The following is a 17,879-nucleotide window of genomic DNA, read 5'->3' on the forward strand; positions in this document are numbered from 1 at the left end:
TAGATGGATCGTGGTTTTATGATGAAATGCCTAGTTTCCAAATGCCAGAGAATCTTCTACTATCAAATTTTGTTCTTCTGCCACTTCAACTTGTGTGTGTAGAAGTTTTCCTTAATATGCAGTGACTCAAACATTTTATTCTTAACAGTGAATGTTTTGCAGATGCCTTTTTTCCCCCTATTTGCTAGTATGGCATGTGCAGCCTTAAACTGAATACCATTAAAACTAAACCATGCGCAGCAGGCTGAAATCCTTAACAGACACGCCAGTCGGGTTTTAAGGGCAGGAATTTCAAGCCGAAATCACTTCAGCTTTAAGCAGTTCAAACAATGCTAATTGCGTCAGGCTCTGGCTATCAAAAGTGTGAGGATAATTAGAGTGAGGGGGCAAAGTGAACCCGGGGTGGTAAGTGTTACTACATGACAATGCTCGAGAGCCAATGGGAGCAAGGAAAAGGTACCAGGCTGAAAGGAGGGCTAATTAGGAGAGAGCAGTGTAGAAAATACAAATGGTAGCTGCTCTTTAAGGAGCCCACCAGTGCTGAAAACAACGACGATTATTGACAGTTCACGCCGAGCTCTCCTTGCTCTACTTTAATGGAGCACATTTCTATGTTTTGCTTAGATTGTACCTAACTGTTTTCTCAGAATTGCAGACAGTTTGGATCTTTAGATTGAATCGTTTTAGCTTCATTGGATGAAATTCTCTTTTTGAATTTTTTTGAATTTTCTTCCCACATTTTACAAGTCGTCATGTGCATCTTTCCTCACAATTTTCAAGTAATTTGCTTAAAGAGACACAGATGGGCATGGAAAACTTCATTTTCTCACAAACTGGAACTATTTGGCTATGCTTCCATCTGCTCTGCTTCACCTGTGGATTATTCTTCATGTTGTGGACTCCACACTGTCCCATCTTTGATCGTCCAAAGCGTAAAATGGATTATATTGCACTCCACTAGGATTCTGCCTTTTTCTGTCTGTCTTTCTAAAGCAAACAAAGAAAAATAAATAAATTAGAGGGCTTGTATGACTGTAAAACAAACCATTCTCAGCCAAGTAGATTTGGTTCTGGTAATGGATGCTCTCTGTTAGTGGTGAATATCTTCAAGTACTGTAGCCTTGGTGTTTGTTCAGGAATTTATTAGATTACCACTGATCTCCAATGAGTCAAAAGATTTGACAGCCATGACCACACAGAGATAAAGAAATGAACTGTTTTGTCTTCTCCTTGTCCTGGATTGTGTGTAACAGCCTGTCTGTTTAGAATGTGGTAAACATTGGACTGCTATTGCGTATTTAGGTTGTGCCAGCAAATTTTTACAGCATGATGTGCAGCCTTATTGTACTGCAGCAGCGAGCCCTTAACTAAATAACTGTGATGTTCTCTCTCTGTCTCTGTGTCAGGGTTCAGCCGTGCAGTGCACTCCATGCCTTTCGGGCTGGTCAGGAGAGAGCTCTCATGTGAAGGATATGCAATTGATCTCCGCTGCCCGGGGAGTGATGTCATTATGATCGAGACGGCCAACTACGGCCGCACTGATGACAAGATCTGTGACGCTGACCCATTCCAGATGGAGAATGTCAACTGCTACCTCCCTGATGCTTACAAGATTATATCACAAAGGTAAAGCGCTGGGAATAGGAGGGATCTTATTTCACAAACACAACCAGGAGCCGGGGAGGAAAAGTGTGTCGCTCCATTTAAGAAAAGAAAATGGTACTACTGCACACAAAGGAGCTGTTGAAGAGCCCATTTTATGCTCATTTAAACATTTGTAACTTTAATTTTAGCATGTGAGGTAACGGATGGGCATACTTTAATGCGTAAGACACCTTTTTTAGTCTGAATTGATAAAACAACTCAAAATTTGTGCTCATTCTGCTTTTTAAGGCATGCTAAACTAACAACTTGACATGTAGTGGGAGCATTTCCATCAAAAGGAAGTTGTTGTTGTAGTTTTTCATTCAACCTTTATTTATACAAGTTAGTCACATTGAGGCGCGAGGGCTAATATACATGATAGACCTGTTAGTAATTCTTAGATCCAAACAAAAAGAAGAAGCATCCACAGTCTCGGAGTCCAACAAATTCACCTCAGCAAAAAGACAAGAGTTGCTCCGGCAAATGTTGTGAATTAGGCTGATTTGGGCTGGTGTTTTCTGTGGGAAGAAGAGGAACACCTATTAGTGTTGGTCTGGCTTTTATAACTCTGCAAAAAACATTAAATGCAAAATATGATACACTGCACCGAAACATACCTTAATACCTACAGACAGTTGAATGTGTTCGGGCAAATGCCATCATCTTACACCTTTCAAATGTTAGTTTTTCTATCATTTAATGAATTATGTTGGTGACATTTAAAGTCTAAAAAAAGCGGCGCGCAGATTAATTTTTGACGGGCAGGAAGTGACATCCGTGCGGCTGAGCTCTTCACACCAGCTGCATGTTGTTGCCTCTGTTTGAGTCATAATCAGTGTAGCTTAGAGAGCCCGCCAGTCACATGAACACCCCGTTAATTCCCTATCTGGAACACAGAGCGTGCTTTGTTTAAACACTTGTAAGTGCATTGAAGTGGCTTTGCCTCAGGTAGTGAGCAATGCCCATCGTCATGTCTTTTATCCTGGTTCCCCTCTTGCAGGATGCTGCCTTCTCGTCAAAAGGATACGCAGCAACGCTCGAGCTTGACCGCTGCTTACCCCTGGAGGTGTGTGTATTTTTAAAGGGCACTGGATGAGCAATTCATAAGGAATTTGTTCACTTTCCAGTGTGTTGCCCTCCTCTTTAAAGTTGGCTTTTAAGCATAATCGCCCACCGTGTCAGACCTCTGGGATTTTCCCTTCTCTTCTGTGTTTACTCACATGAGAGTCAGCTATACAGAAGGATTTAATGAACACATCAAGGTCTGCCGTCTTTCTAAATTTACACCACATTTCCAGTACAGTCATGCAGTAACATGCTGATGACAGTGGCCATGCCCTGTGCTTCGACTGCCAACTGCTACACACTTGTTGACAAGTCAGCCTCTCACTCGCCGTTGCTTCATTTTAAACGTATCTTCACCAAAGATTCTCTGGAGGCAGTGGCGAGCAAAGGCTTGGTGAAGAGTTTGCACCGCACGCCCCTAACTAGGATTATTGTCATGATTTAAATCAAAGGAAATGGGCTCCTGACCGTAATTAAAGACGATGTGATAAATGGGTGCTCTAAAGAAGCCACAGATCTTTTGGAGACCCCAATCAGCGCTCCATTGGTGTGCAGCAAAGTAGAAGGAGGGTATTTAAACTCCATCACAACAGCCTGTCAATACTGTCAAGATTAACAAAAGGCAACAGCCCCACAGACGGATAAACAAACAAATTAAGCAGGACTGGGTGGATGGAAACAGTTGGAAGTCTGCTTCACAGACTGGCAGTTTTGTTGGTTTAGAAATTGCAACAGAAAACATTAATCAGCGGTGCGTTTCTATCCCCCCAACAAAAGCATCTAGACAGGACTCAAAAGGCTTGATTTTGTGCAATCGCTATATCAAATGTATAGTTAAGGAAAGTGTGTTTAGTTGTTGATAAAACAGCGGCTGAAAAGAATGTGGGACTGGAGTGATGAAGGAGGCCCACATTGATTAATATTCAACCAAACATTCCTTTAAAGTGGCGCTGAGAACAAAAGTTTGACCTTTGCCTGCTTTTGTAATTCCATCTTTCAACCATTGCAGAAACAAACAAAAAAATCACTTGTAAATAATTATGATCAAAATACATTTAGTACTTTTTATACATTGTGTTATATTGTTTAAACTCTGTCCTCCTCTCTGACCCTTTAAAAGCTTTAAAACTAACAGACTGATCGTTTGCTGGTCAAAACACTTCACTGCCATCAAGTTGTGCAGAACAAATTTCATACAAACTGTCAGAATAGCAAACAATAAGCAATAACAGTTTCTTCTGTAATGCTAATAAGAGTTAACAGAGCTGGAAAAGGTATTTTGATCCTTATTTTAAGGTAATGTACACAAATCAATATTTTGTACTAGGAATGTGCAATATGGCATAAAATTCATATCACGATATGTATTGTTTTGGGTGGCGATAACGATATATATCACGATATGTTTTTGGTATAAAACTTGCAATAGGAATGGGGGAAAAAGCGTAGGGTGTCCTTTGGCCATCATATATTTTGAATTAAGAAAACTCCACTACTAGGTCCAGAGAGTTTTTAAATAATAAACAAATCAAGTATTAGGCTTCGTTTTTGTAGTGCAAAACAGTGCAAAATATATCAAACTTAGTTTTAGCCATATGCTTTAAACAAAAGAATATGTTGTTAACTCTTAACAGTTTCCAGTATTCTCACTTAAGAAATGAACAATAGAGCAGCATTTTACACTGAAACACTTCACCCTCCAAACCTCTAGTGGGCGCCTCCTTCCACTTTAACGGAGAGCTGACACAAAATGAGTCTGTGGCTTTGACCAGAGGGTCTCGCAGTAAAATCACACAACACAGCATTCTTTTCACAGATCAGAGAGCAGGTTTCTCTAAAGCTCACTAACGCTTACTTTAACTTTCAAACAACAACAAAAAAAAACTTTCGATGGAACACAGCGTTTTGCGCATGCGTCCGAATATGGCAACACTACGGCAAGCTGGCGCTTGTAGCTTCGCTACTTAGCTCTCCAAGAAAATACTTTAACACCACTTACGCACAGTTTTCAACAAAAAAAAAGGAACAATTAAATCTGACAAATCTGATTTTACATCAGACACAGCATTACTGCAGTTAGCTGGTAGAAGACAGATCTCTATCCTTTCTACCGTGTACCGTATATACCGTATATATCGCGCAATCCTATTTTGTACCTACAAAAGATCAAATGATATAATATGATGCTCCAACTAGTTCAGGGTTATTCAACTAAATTGCTCAGGAGGCCACAGTTACTGAAAGCCAAGAGCTCAGGGGTCAGACATCCAGTAGTTATTGTCATTAAGTGAGGTTGTTTTATTATTTAAAATTGAGTTTTATTTAAAAATTAACCCATTGGTGGGCCGAACTGAGCACACCCATGGGCCTGATTTGGCCCCTGGGTCGCCAGTTGAATAGCCCTGAACTACTTTGTTTTTTTTTAATGTTTTAAATCTTTGCATTGTTCATTTTATTTTTGCCTGGCAAACAAAGAGTTTTGTTTTGGTCTCACAGTTCACAGTTAGCTGCACACGACCTGTTAAACAGCTACTCAACAGAGAACTAACAAATGGAAATATTTCCTTATTAAGTTGATAGAGACCGGAAAAGGAGCTAAAATGTCAGTGAATCATTATCAGGTTTCCCCAAATGTGCCCAAATGTTTTCTTTTGTATTGGCGTCAGAGAGTCATTCAGCTTCGTAAAGTGCCTGTGTGACATGATCACTAGAATTTCATCAAGGCAAGTACCATAACCAAACAGGGAGGCACTGTGGTGCAGTTATTAGAATTAATGCCTCACAGTGAAAAAGTTGCAATTGCACTTTCCTGAGTTTTTGTTAGGAGTTTGCATGTTCGTGTGGGTTTTTACCAGTTACTTTGGTTTTCTTTCCCCGGACCAAAAACATGCATCTTAGATTTACTGGATACTCTAAATCAGGGGTTCTCAAACTTTTTGGGTTCAGTGACCCCTTACAGAGGAGAAAAAGTTTCAGGGACCCCCTCATAGCCCTCATGTTTATTAGATAATTGTCTTCAGTTTCTTTCTTGAACGCAGCGGAAATATTTGCGTAACATACATACGGTACTTAAGACCTGTTCTTTAATAGTGTTAATGCAATTTTTATACTTTTAAATATGGGGTATTTTTCATTCAAGGCACATTTAATTAACAGAATTTTAATTTCTACTTCCAAAATTGACAGTTAACAGAATCAAAAACCACTTTAAAACTTTACCTATTCACATAATGAACGTAATAAATGTATTACTTTTTCAAATTATTACATAAAACTGAACAGAATCATAACAGCAGCTGTCATACCAAGTAACAGGGTTTCATTTGTAAACCAACTGATGTCGGAATGCAAATAGCAGGTGGATCGTGTTCTGGGGTCCTCCCCCTGAAAATTTTGAAAAAAGTAGATGTGATTTCCTGCATTTTGGTGTATTTTAACAGGTTGTTAAATATCTACGTCAGGGCTATTCAACTGGCGGCCCACGGGTGACTTCAATCCAGCCCACTTCATTAAAAAAAATTATATATATTTTTTTTTTTCGGCGGGGGGGTTCTGGGTTTGGGTTTTGGATTCTGTTTTATTGCATTTATGATTCAATGCAGTAAAGTTAACACATTTAAAATGTAACAGATCATTGTAGAACTTGGTTTATTTACAGAATGACTTTAATCACTGGATGTCCGGACCCTGAGCTGCTGGCTTTCAGAAACTGTGGCCCCCGGAGCAGTTTAGTTGAAAAGCTCTGATCTACATGCTTGTAAAAAAAATGTTAAAAATATAATTTGTTTTTGCGGACCCCCCCCCAAGCACTGGTTCATGGACCCCCGGGGGATCCAGGGACCCCAGTTTGAGAAGCACCGCTCTAAACTGTCCCGAAGTGTGAGCGAGTGTGAATGGTTGTTTTTCCTGTGTGTGGCCCTGTGATGGACGGTCTTTTCTGGGGTGTATTCTGTCTCTCACACAATGACTGCTGAGCTGAACAAAGGGATCAGCTCAGGAAATGAAAAATGGATGGATGGATGGATGGAAACAAAAAGAAAAAAAAAACTTGTTTAAATCAGAAAAATTGTGTCATTGATGAAGTTTAATACGGATGTTTTTAATGAACATTTCCTTTTTGTTAGTTCTAAAAACCAAACAGTTTTTTTTCCACTGATAAAACTTATTACAGAATTAGACTGATCATATGCAGTCAAGTGATGTCAAACAAGCAGATAATGAGTAGATAAGGATTAAACTTCTAATATTTCAGATCATACCAATAAAGTAATATTCCTCTCTGCCACTAGAGCGTCTCTGGGTGCATTTGAGGTGATGTCGTTGGTCTCGCCTGCTGTCAGTCAGGTCACATTTTGATGCAGTGACCCATTTTCCTTGAGGCGAGTCTTTGCAGTGCTGGAGCCACAAAAGTAAATCTACTAAGTGAAGCATCGTATTGTGACTGAAGTTTGAGCCATAGCTGATAAAGCTGTTGCTCTTTCTTTACGTCCATTTTACGACTTTGAATATTTTTATCAACATGCTATGATTGATAATCCATTTGTTTCAAAGGAGTGTGTTGCTGGGCAGACTACAAAGTAAAGTTTTATAATGGTTATGCATTTACAGCATTTTTTAAAAATTATTATTATTACTTTAGCATCTTGCTTCAGTCCCATCTTTTTTTATTTTTGTTGTTCAGCTTTTTGCAGCCTTGAATCTCCAATTGTCGAGTGTTAAAAATGGATGTCCAACTGGCATCTCTGCTTTTGACCTTCTAGTATTTATCTCAAGCTTGCACACAGTTGAACATTTCTTTTTTCGGTGCCAGTTTTTCGTTTCTTTCTTCTTCTCCTTTGCCTCTCTTGCTGACATCATTCTCAATCCCTCTGCCTGAAGCAAGCTTGATTCAAGTGGAGCCAATTTCACCCTATACAGTATTTACAGCAAACTTCTGTTCTTTTTATTTTAATTGTTTGGATTTTTTTTTTGTCCCCGCTGCTTCTTTACTAGACCCTTTTTAGCACCCACTAACATGTGCCAAGCCAAATACACACAGAAACACGCTATCTCTGCTTTTCACACATCAGATTGTTAATCCACTGAGGGACTAACATATACTGGTAGGCAAATAACCTTTCATGGAGTTGACACATTCACGTCTTGTTTGGGCATACATGCAGAGGAACTGTTTTATAATATTCGAGGCCACCCATTCCAGTCTCCACCGCATGTCACAACCACCTGTTGTGTGTCTTTTAATGAATGTCCTCTCTTTCAATAGCGGCCCGAAGACAGTAATTCCTAACATGCCTTTAGCTGCTCCGGCTCTGTCATTCATCCCATCACCTTCATTTACTCGCCTTTAATGCTTTCATTTCCTCTCCCCGTTTGCCAAGGTTTAAAACTAGAGTGCGTTAAGTGACAGTCCTGCCTGGGATTTCATCAATGTCAGTGTGGCTGTATCAAGGAACGTTCCCCTCCTTTGTGTCATTAATGTTGTCTCTGCCAAGTGCTCTTGCTGTGGGGAGTCATGACGAAATTTCTGGTCAATCTTTTTGTTCCCTAGGTGCAACAACCGTACGCAGTGTGTGGTTGTCACTGGCTCTGATGTCTTTCCTGATCCATGCCCTGGCACCTACAAGTACTTAGAGGTCCAGTATGAGTGTGTTCCCTATAGTAAGTATCGCCATCCAAATCTCATACTGAAATCTTGTTGTGTGATTTCAAAGTGTCTCATGTGACTTCCAGCCTCTTTCTCTCTCTCCGCTTTTGAACGTTTTCCTCAGCTCTGACAGACGACGCTGCAGATCATGGATATGGAATGTGAATGTATCATTAATAATGACGCGTTGTAAAAAAAAAGTGAAGTTTGTCTGACATTTGACACTCGTTTTACCCTAATTATAGTAAAAGTACAATTTCTTCATTACATTTAATGGAGTCTAGTCATGCACAGAGATTAATGATGATGATGATGATTATTATTACTGTTTTGTACGTGAGACACTTGTTTGGTCTTGGATACAGATTTGGATTAGTGAGAGAAAAAACAATAATAAGAAACCGAGCAACAAAGTGTCAAACAAATGTTTAAACTTTTCTCTCTCTATTACTTTCAGGTAACATTTTCCTCAAGTTTAGTCAGCGCTGTCTGTTTAGTAATGATAATAATAAGTGCTGGATATTTCTGTAAACGTCCATCTATCCATGGAAGGATGGATATTTTAGTAAACATTGCTAAGAATAAAAACAGTTTATGGATGCTTTAAATTTCAAAACTAACTTTTTTTTCCAAAAGGTTTTTAGTCTCACTTTGCCTTGATGGAAAGTTGAATTTAAAAAGTTGCAATATGTTACTTGAGATGATTTATCATTTTCAAATCTGGATCAACAAGCAACTTTATAACCATCAAAGTTTTTTTTTAATTCTTATTAGCTGAAATCAAACTCCGACTGACCAACTGTTTCCACTTCTTGCGAACAAAACAAAACATGCCCAACACTTCCCGACATGAAAAAACAATGAGGAAGTGTCAAACTGAAGAACATTCTTGAAAACTCCTCTCATCCACCAAATGTTACTGGTTTTGTTTTTGTTCCTTTCAGTCTTTTTTTTTTCACGTTAGTCTTAACCACTTCTCAATTTATCACCGTCAACTATAACACACAGAAGTTGAAACAACCAAACGAGTTCACACCAAATTCACTGACGGTAGTAGAAAAGCACAGCATCTGCTGAGATGCCAAGAATCAATCGCAGATGATTAACTCTGGCTAATTGATTATAAATCTCCACCAGTAAGATCAAAAATTGTGACTGCTGTCACTTTAATGTGCTTTTTGCGCCTATTTAAGATGCATTCAGAAGTACACAACTGTGTCAAACTCCTCAGATGTAGTTTTGGTCTTTTAATTGCCGTTTGTGTGCACATTCACGTCTCGTCTCATAGTTAGTCACGTAATATTTCTTTACTTCAAACTGTATTTTTTTTTATTATAGTTGAGGTGACAAATTAGATTTTTATGTGTTAGTCATTTACAATTTTACCTCTGATCACTAAATACTAGCAAAGTCGGCTTCAAGAAGGAGTTCCAGATGATTTAATTTCTACTAAAGGATTTCATTTGGGATTTGGATGTGATAAAAGGCTGTAGATGTGTCCTGTCCCTGTTCATCCAAGACTCCTGCTTCAACCGCAGTAAATTTATTTCTGCTTATAGGTTGCCACGTTCATATCATCTGAAATGAGTTTCTCAATGGCTACTTTTTTTTTTTTTTTTTTTAACAGAAATGCTGTTTCAGTTGATAATCCAGACTTTGCTGTGATCGGTTTACACTGGAAAGTCCATTTATTCCTCCTTTAAAAAAAACAACTGTTTTTCCCATTTTTGTGAGGTGGTAGAAATCTGAGAGGTGGGTTTTTCTACAAGACAAATCGAACTAAAACCATCTGCACGACTAGATGAATTTCTGTCATCTGACATTTTGGATACTTCTTACAGCTTCTTTCGCTGAAATTAGACTGAATGGTCTCACCAGGACAGTGTATTTGCTCATTTTTGTGTAAACAAAATTTTTCATAAAAGCCAGAGAAAATAATCCTAAAAACTCTAAGATAAGTCTGCATCTGTCCCGCAGACTAAACCAAATTCTTGCACTAAGTCATAAATCTTTATTAGTCTTCAAGTTGTTTAATTAAATGTTCTGCAAATTTAGTTAAATCCAGCACTGTTCTAAAAGTTAATCTACCTTAAAAGGGGGTTTAAAGTAGTTTATAAGTGCAGTTCAGGGCTCCTCTCCAGCCTGGGAAAGTACTCAGTATATATAAATTGATGAACTGTAAACATTTTCAGAAATAAAACCTTTTTCTTTTCTTTCAAACAGACCTTCGTTTCACCTCTTGTTCTGTTTCCCTCCGACTAACTTTTTGCTCACATTTTCCCCCCAAACGTTCAATCTATTTTACTTACTGTCTCCAGTCTCTTCCGCTCTCACTGCAGTATGTCGCAGCTGCAACAGCCCACTAAAGAAACTCCATATTAGGCTGACTATCCATCAGTCATCTCATGTGCTGTTGCTCTCATTGGCTCATTTACGAGTCAGGTCTGTAATGTTAGCACCGTGTCATGTTTTACGTGTGTGGGCGATAGGGTTGAGTTTTGATTTGTGTTTAGAAAGTCTGAACAAATTCCATCCTCAGCCAATACATGCCAGAAAAAGATTTGTCCTTTTTCTCTACCTCCGCTATCCATCTAAATAGGACTTTGTGCTACTTTTTCCCCCCTTCTGGCACTTAGGAGAAGAATTCTGAGAGGGGTTTGTTCTGCTTTGTTTTTGTTCGGCCACTGTGGTATTTTATTAACAGATAAAGATGATCAGGATGAAAAGTTTAATGAAAAGCTTAGAGAGCACCACACTCTAGTTATAACTTGTCTGTTTTTATATCCTAGGATGAGATGCCGTTTCACTAACAAACACCTCTTTTCAATTCCTTCTAGCTTTTCCACACCAACCAGCTCCGCAATTCATTTCATGGTCATACCCTCCAACTATTTCTCTTTCTCTGTATCTACTGCCTAACTCATGATAACCTTTCTCTCCCTTTTTGCACTCTTTTTTTGCTTTCTTTTCCAATGCCTGAAATAGAAGTGGAGCAAAAAGGTAAATGAGTGGTCTGGTCCATCCCTCCCCCCTTCCTTCGACTCCTTGTTCTGTGGTGTTGAGTACAGCTCCCCTCACGTCCACCCCACCCTCCACTCCTCCCCTCCTGATTACCTTTCTTGTCACATCGTAAACCCGATAGGAGGATGGCTTGCGCCCATGGAATCCAAATAATTTGCAGTACGAAATTTCAAATGACAACCGTGGTTGCCAAACAAAGTTTTCCTATGCAATATGAAAGAAAACACCAAAGTGTCCGGTGTTGTTCCTGGGACCCTCTTGTAGCAATTAACCCCTTGAAGAATGACTAGTTGTGTGGATACTCCTAATTTGGCTCAGTCTAAGTTTGCTTGGCCCAACTTCTGCTGTACCCATAGCACGTGATGTGAAATAGCAATGATGGCTGAGTGAGTTTGGCATCGACCAAAAAATATGTTTTAAAAGAAAACTAAAATTTTCTGTTTCTTTGTTTACCCAGAACTAGTTCATTTGTATTGGAACCTTGCCACGGCCTCCCTCAACCATCAGTGGTTTCTATTGTCTTTCACCACAGAAAGTAGTGAAAATCCTTTACCACTGTTGTTCTATCTATTCCCCAACCTCCACTTTCATTTTACCTTTGCTTTGCTGCCTTCACCACCATTGACAACCTGTTGTTCACTCTTATCACAAGATGTGAAGTCTGTTCCCTTTTCTCATTTTATGACCCCAGTCATGTGAGAATGCATGTGCCGTGTGTCCATACACCCAGCTGTTCACGTGGCATTTGACTTAAGAGACAGGCTGGTATTTTATAAAGAAACAAAACAAAACACTGTGAACTCTATTTCTCTCATTTCCCATGTCTTTCATTCGCAGGACTTTTTTATATTTTCTTCTTCTTTTTTTTTTTTTTGTTCATGATTTATTTGTTTTGTCCCTGGTACGGTGTAGCAGCAGTCCCTTGAGATGCAAGTTCTATTAACCTCACATTTTTCATTCTGAGTAATCTTTTTGACACGTACATTTGTTTTCTCTCCCCCCCACCCTTACTCATTAGTACAAAAGCTTGTCAAAAGCTTCCTCCAAATTCACAGCCCCTGATCTTTTCGTCCTGTACTTGAGTCACACTGCAGCGAGAATTGTGCGTGTTCAATGTGTAAATTTGTACTTTTTAACATTTTGTTTTGTTGTATTTTGTTTCACTCTCCTCTCTGTCACTAGTATTCATTTGTCCTGGGACTCTGAAGGCCGTAGAAGCTGCCACCTTTGTGTTTGAGGCTGAGCAGCAAGCAGGGTCCTGGTGCAAAGACCCGCTGCAGGCTGGAGACAAAGTCTTCTTCATGCCCTGGACGCCATACCGCACTGACACCCTCATCGAGTACGCCTCTTTGGAGGACTTTGAAAATGGTCGCCAAACGACGACCTACAAACTGCCGCACCGAGTGGACGGGACAGGCTTCGTTGCTTATGATGGTGCTATTTTCTTTAACAAAGAACGCACTCGTAACATTGTGAAGTTTGACCTTCGCACACGCATCAAAAGCGGTGAAGCAATTGTAAACAATGCCAACTATCATGATACCTCCCCTTATCGCTGGGGTGGCAAAACGGACATTGACCTTTCGGTGGATGAGAGGGGGTTGTGGGTAATCTACGCCACAGAGCAAAACAACGGACGCATAGTGGTGAGCCAGCTGAACCCGTACACGCTTCGCTTTGAGGGCACCTGGGAAACGGCGTACGACAAGCGCTCAGCCTCCAACGCCTTCATGGTGTGTGGCGTGTTGCACGTAGTCCGCTCGACCTACGAGGAAAACGAGAGTGAGGCCAGTCGCAGCCAAATCGATTACATCTACAATACCAAGCTAAACCAAGGCGAATACACCGACATCCTTTTCCCTAACCAGTACCAGTACATCACCGCTGTGGATTATAACCCCAGAGATAACCAGCTGTATGTGTGGAATAACTTCTACATCCTGCGCTACGACCTGGACTTCGGGCCACCTGATCCTGCCGAAGGTGAGTGCTGCTCCATTTCTGTGTAATCCATTGTCTCAGAGTAATTCCTCCATTGTTTGGCAGCAGCATGGGATGTCACAGATGGCTGCCTTTTAATTTTGGATGCAATTCAGGTGTGATAAAGCAAAGAGGGTTGTGTTATTCTTGGGGAAAGGTCTCATTTGCAGGCAGAAATTACAGATTCACCTTGGAATAAGGGATAACTCTCTGTGGGGTTGCACAACCACAAAAAATCTTTCTCTTTATTACCACGAGGCAGACTGAAGCGCTCTATCCAGCTGATGCTTGGACCCCATCAAATTCTTCAATCTCAAACCTTATCCACAACTATTATCTACAATGCCCTCCTGAACTTCCCTCTCATGCTGGGAACATGTCGAAAAAGGATTGCGCACAGTATGACAGAGGTTATCCTCTCCTCCCTGCCTCAGGATTTCAAGTTGTGTTGCTATGGTTACCTTTTCAACTTTGCAGAAGCCATTTTTTGTAACAGATGAGGTGATAATCACCACCCTATTGTTGGCTAATATTTTTCAAAGGCTGAAATGTGTGTGAGATATGAACCACATGGTGGATCTGTGCAGAAAAATGGTAGTAAAGAGAGATCTATTACAGTGAGGAATCTTGTCAGGCGAGTAACTGGCTTAAATTAATCTGTGAAGTGCTGAGAGGCGACATATGTGTCACTAGACAGGGACATTACATCAGGCTGATAATGGGTTTAATTACCTAACAGCAGCCAATTTATCCCATACAGCCTGGATAAGTCTTCCGCACAAAGTGGAAAAACTCAAATTTTGACCCAACTCAACGATACGTTGGAGGCTCATGTTGCTCCCCTTGAGCGCTGGTCCATATTAGGTTATGATTTTTAACTTCTGGATATTCGGGAGGGGTTGCCAACGGGGTGAAATCTGATTCTTGACTTGTGCTGTTGAAGAGAAGGGGGGAAGGTTGGTGTTTCAATGGAGTCTGTGTGCTCCTGAACTTTGGCCTCTTGTCAACACGTCTGTTTGTTTTCCCGCTGCTCCTTGGAATCTCCATAGCCTCATTCAAAAGCATGTTTGAGACTATATGAAAAATACTACCAATTTTGATTTTAGCAAGCTTGGAAAATGCTAGCTCGACTGCTCACATTCTGATTTATGTAAATGTAATTAACAAGTGAATTATCATAATTACCCTCTTCGCCTCTAAAGAGTCTTGGAGAGAGGAGGGAAGTAGCCATCACAAAGCATTTCCAATGAAGGATTTAATGTGCTCTCTCCGCAACTGTAATGCCTGGGTAAACATAAATGCCACATAGGTTTGGTGTTGTCACTCCCTGCAGTAACAGAACATAGTTGTTGATTTCACTTATAACTCTTAAGTGCTGGTTTCCTGCTACCCTTCTGTCACTGAGACACATTCAGATCTTTGCTTCAGAACTTGCCTCATTGACCATGTTTTATGGGAACATATTCTTCCCTCTAAACAAGGCAAGCAGCTGCACGACGCCAAGCTCTGTGAAGGGCACCAGAAAATAATTGCTTCTAGTTTAATAGTTGTTGTTCTTTTTTTTCATATCTGTACCTCTAACGTCTTTACTGTGTAGCTATTAGGATTTATTGCTTGCCCATAATATGCTGCTGAATTAAACAACCTATTCTGCACGGTAGCCTTATCATGCTGAAATAATGTCTAACTCTGAAATTGAGGGAAACTCGAGGCATAAAGAAAATTAATAGTACCCATTAAGATTCATCGACCACAGAGCGAAGTTAGCTCGAACACCAAATCTAGAGCATCCTCACTCTTTATTAGTGCTTGTGTGACAACAATCAGTGTCCTTTTCTATCAGAAGCAACAACCTTGACTGTGATGCTCACACTAGAGAGGTGTGGAAACGACAGCAGGGATTATGGGTTCATATTAGCCGAGCTTTGGCAAGACGATCAAAGCAGCAAATAATTGATCTTAGCAACGTGTCTTTGGGTGTATGTAACACTGTGGGCTGCTTTTTTTTTGGGCCGCGGTTGAAGCGATTTGCTCAGGTCGCTCCCTGTATTGATCTTTCTGCTTATTGTACCAAACAGTTCACACAGATTTAGCGGACATGCCTGTGACTTACTAATGCATTGTGAACACAAAGCAATACTTGGAGAGTTTGCCTCCTCAGACATCTGCCTAAAAGGAGTGGATGCCAATACAGGAAGCGCATCGCAGTGTCTTTAGTTACAAAACTTGGAGAGACATTTGTAATGCATTCTCTGTGTTGTGCAAAGGCATTAACTGATTCCTTAGTCAGTAATTGCCGGGAATATTTCAAAGTAACAAGGAGAGAAAAGAGAAAATTAATTTGTTTTTGAGGTTGTATCGATTTGAGACCTTAAAGACGAGAGTCAAAATTGATAGCTTAGTCCAAAAGGCTTAGCTGCCAGAAGCAATCTTGTAAAACTCACCAACAAGTCAGCACTGCGTGGAATTAAAAATCTGTATTGCATCTTGCATTCTACATACCACAAAAACATTGTTCTGTTGTCATTTTGTGGGTAAACCCAAACATAGCATCTCACCGTGCTTTGCTTTGTAGGATGCCTCCAGGTGAGCCTTCAAGTCAAAGAACATTTATAGATGTATCGTGCTCCATCCTCTGAAGCATATTTGGCAACCGAAATAGCGTCTGCAGTAGACATGTCAGGGGATTTCAAAGAGCTCTAATTGTTCTGCTTGCTGGATTATGTCTAGAAACTGCTTGAGTGGACCTCATAGGTGTGCATGACAGAGAGTTTTAGAGTGTTTTGCGCTTGAGTATATTTCTGTCCCCACATATATCTTCCTGTCTACATGCATGTCTCTGTTTTGCAAGCTGCTTTGCCGTCCCCTCCTCCTGACTCAGACAGTCTAGTTGTGACTGTGCTACGCCTGCTGCTCCGCAGTATTCAGTTTCAGGCCTCATAAATTACGTCTCACAGACACGAGATATGCCGGGCTGAGCTTTTCTCGTCTATTGCTCTTTAAAGAACAAATGTCAATAAAGCCATCAGCCCGGCAATAATTCCTTTACAGCTTTTTATTTTTTCAGGGATAATGATATGTTCTTTAGCACCAAATTAGACTGTGCACAGGAATTGTCTTGTGGCTCTTTACCTTCCAAGTCCCTATCATGTAAGCCTGAATCACACCGAACAGCACGAGCGCACATAAACAGCCTGATGTAAAATTCATGTCTTGCGGGATTTGTTTCTCTGTCATTAATTACCAGCAGTGGCTCCAGGTAAAGAGGTAAAAGACCAGCTGTGGGTCTTGTCCTTCCAGACAACAGTGTTATTGAACCAAGCTAAAATGAGCCGCACATGGATCTATAAAGACTTGCACACATACTTTACATAAAGTAACGCCACACTTTACTCATCTGTGGCAAAATGACCTAATACACAAACATGGGAATTCCTTCATTCGGTTTTGCCCACAAACAGAGAAGCATTAAATAAACAACAGGAAATTTGCTTATCACGTTATAGCGTCAAAATGGATTCCTGAATATTTTAGCGACTGATGATAATTTCCTGCAAGCAGCATGGGTCTGTTTATTAGTATACTGGGAGGATTAGACTTGCTCGTGTTCAAAACTGAAACTAATTAAAGCAGCTTGATCTGACTTCAAGTTGTCATTTCACTTCCCCTAATAGCAAGATTTAGGCAGCTTATGATCATGTTTTTTTTTTTTTTTCTGGTCTCTGTCTAGACAGGTAGACCATTTTTAAATCTCCAACTGTGTAATTTGGCAAATAATAATAATAATAATAATGATAATAGTAGCACGAGCTATAAAAATCAAGGACAGCCAGAAAACGTAGTTCTCATCATATGATTACATTTTAATATTTTTCTCATCTTCCTCGCAGGAATGACTCAAGGGGGCTATAAAACGATAAAACTCATTCTGCTTCTTCTCCGCTGTGTCGATTGATCATCTTGCAGGATGATTTGTCTTCTGTCCCCCTTTAGCCATGTTTTAATTTACGCACTTTGTTTTGACACTGGTCACAGTCGTTTTTCAAGTGCTGGATCTCAAACTTACCCATTATATACAAGAGGTAATATTCACCATATGGCAACAGTATGCCTTTGGTGTCAGATTTCCCATAAAGAGTGACTTCACTGCCTCTTGAGAGACATGCTAGCTAATTGGTGCAGCCCTCTCCTGGATGAGTGCTATCACAGGACGCAAAGCTCTTACTGAGGGGAGTTGCTCTTTGCAATCAAAAGAAAATTGTAGCTTGTGTGGTGCAGAGGCATCAGAATAATCTCACAGATGTGCTGCCTTCTGAGGTCATTACTTTTTGAAACATAAAGTTGATGTGTTGCATGTTTGACATTTTTGATGTTATCCACACTTTGATTTATACTAGAGACACAACAACTGCAAATGTTCACTAAGATTTTCATTGATTTAAGAGACAGTTCTGTGAGAAATAAAAATTAATGTGCAGAGAAGCAGACTGACCAAGTCCTGAATAGCATTATAATTTAGGATTAG

The 17,879-nt window shown here is 40.1% G+C and overlaps 1 protein-coding gene across 1 annotated transcript in view; it reads left to right on the forward strand.

The window, feature by feature from the left end:
• LOC119415050 (adhesion G protein-coupled receptor L2) overlaps positions 1–17,879 on the forward strand; it is a 93,347-nt gene that overhangs the window by 21,845 nt on the left and 53,623 nt on the right. Inside the window, exons 2-5 of the mRNA XM_037682183.1 lie at positions 1,407–1,626; positions 8,258–8,367; positions 11,339–11,353; positions 12,557–13,357. Of these exons, the coding sequence (XP_037538111.1) occupies positions 1,407–1,626; positions 8,258–8,367; positions 11,339–11,353; positions 12,557–13,357 (1,146 nt within the window). The remainder of the gene's footprint in view (positions 1–1,406; positions 1,627–8,257; positions 8,368–11,338; positions 11,354–12,556; positions 13,358–17,879) is intronic.

The sequence above is a fragment of the Nematolebias whitei genome, chromosome 9 (assembly GCF_014905685.2).
Source record: "Nematolebias whitei isolate Nwh7 chromosome 9, NemWhi1, whole genome shotgun sequence".
In the NCBI taxonomy this organism is placed as follows: Eukaryota; Metazoa; Chordata; class Actinopteri; order Cyprinodontiformes; family Rivulidae; genus Nematolebias; species Nematolebias whitei.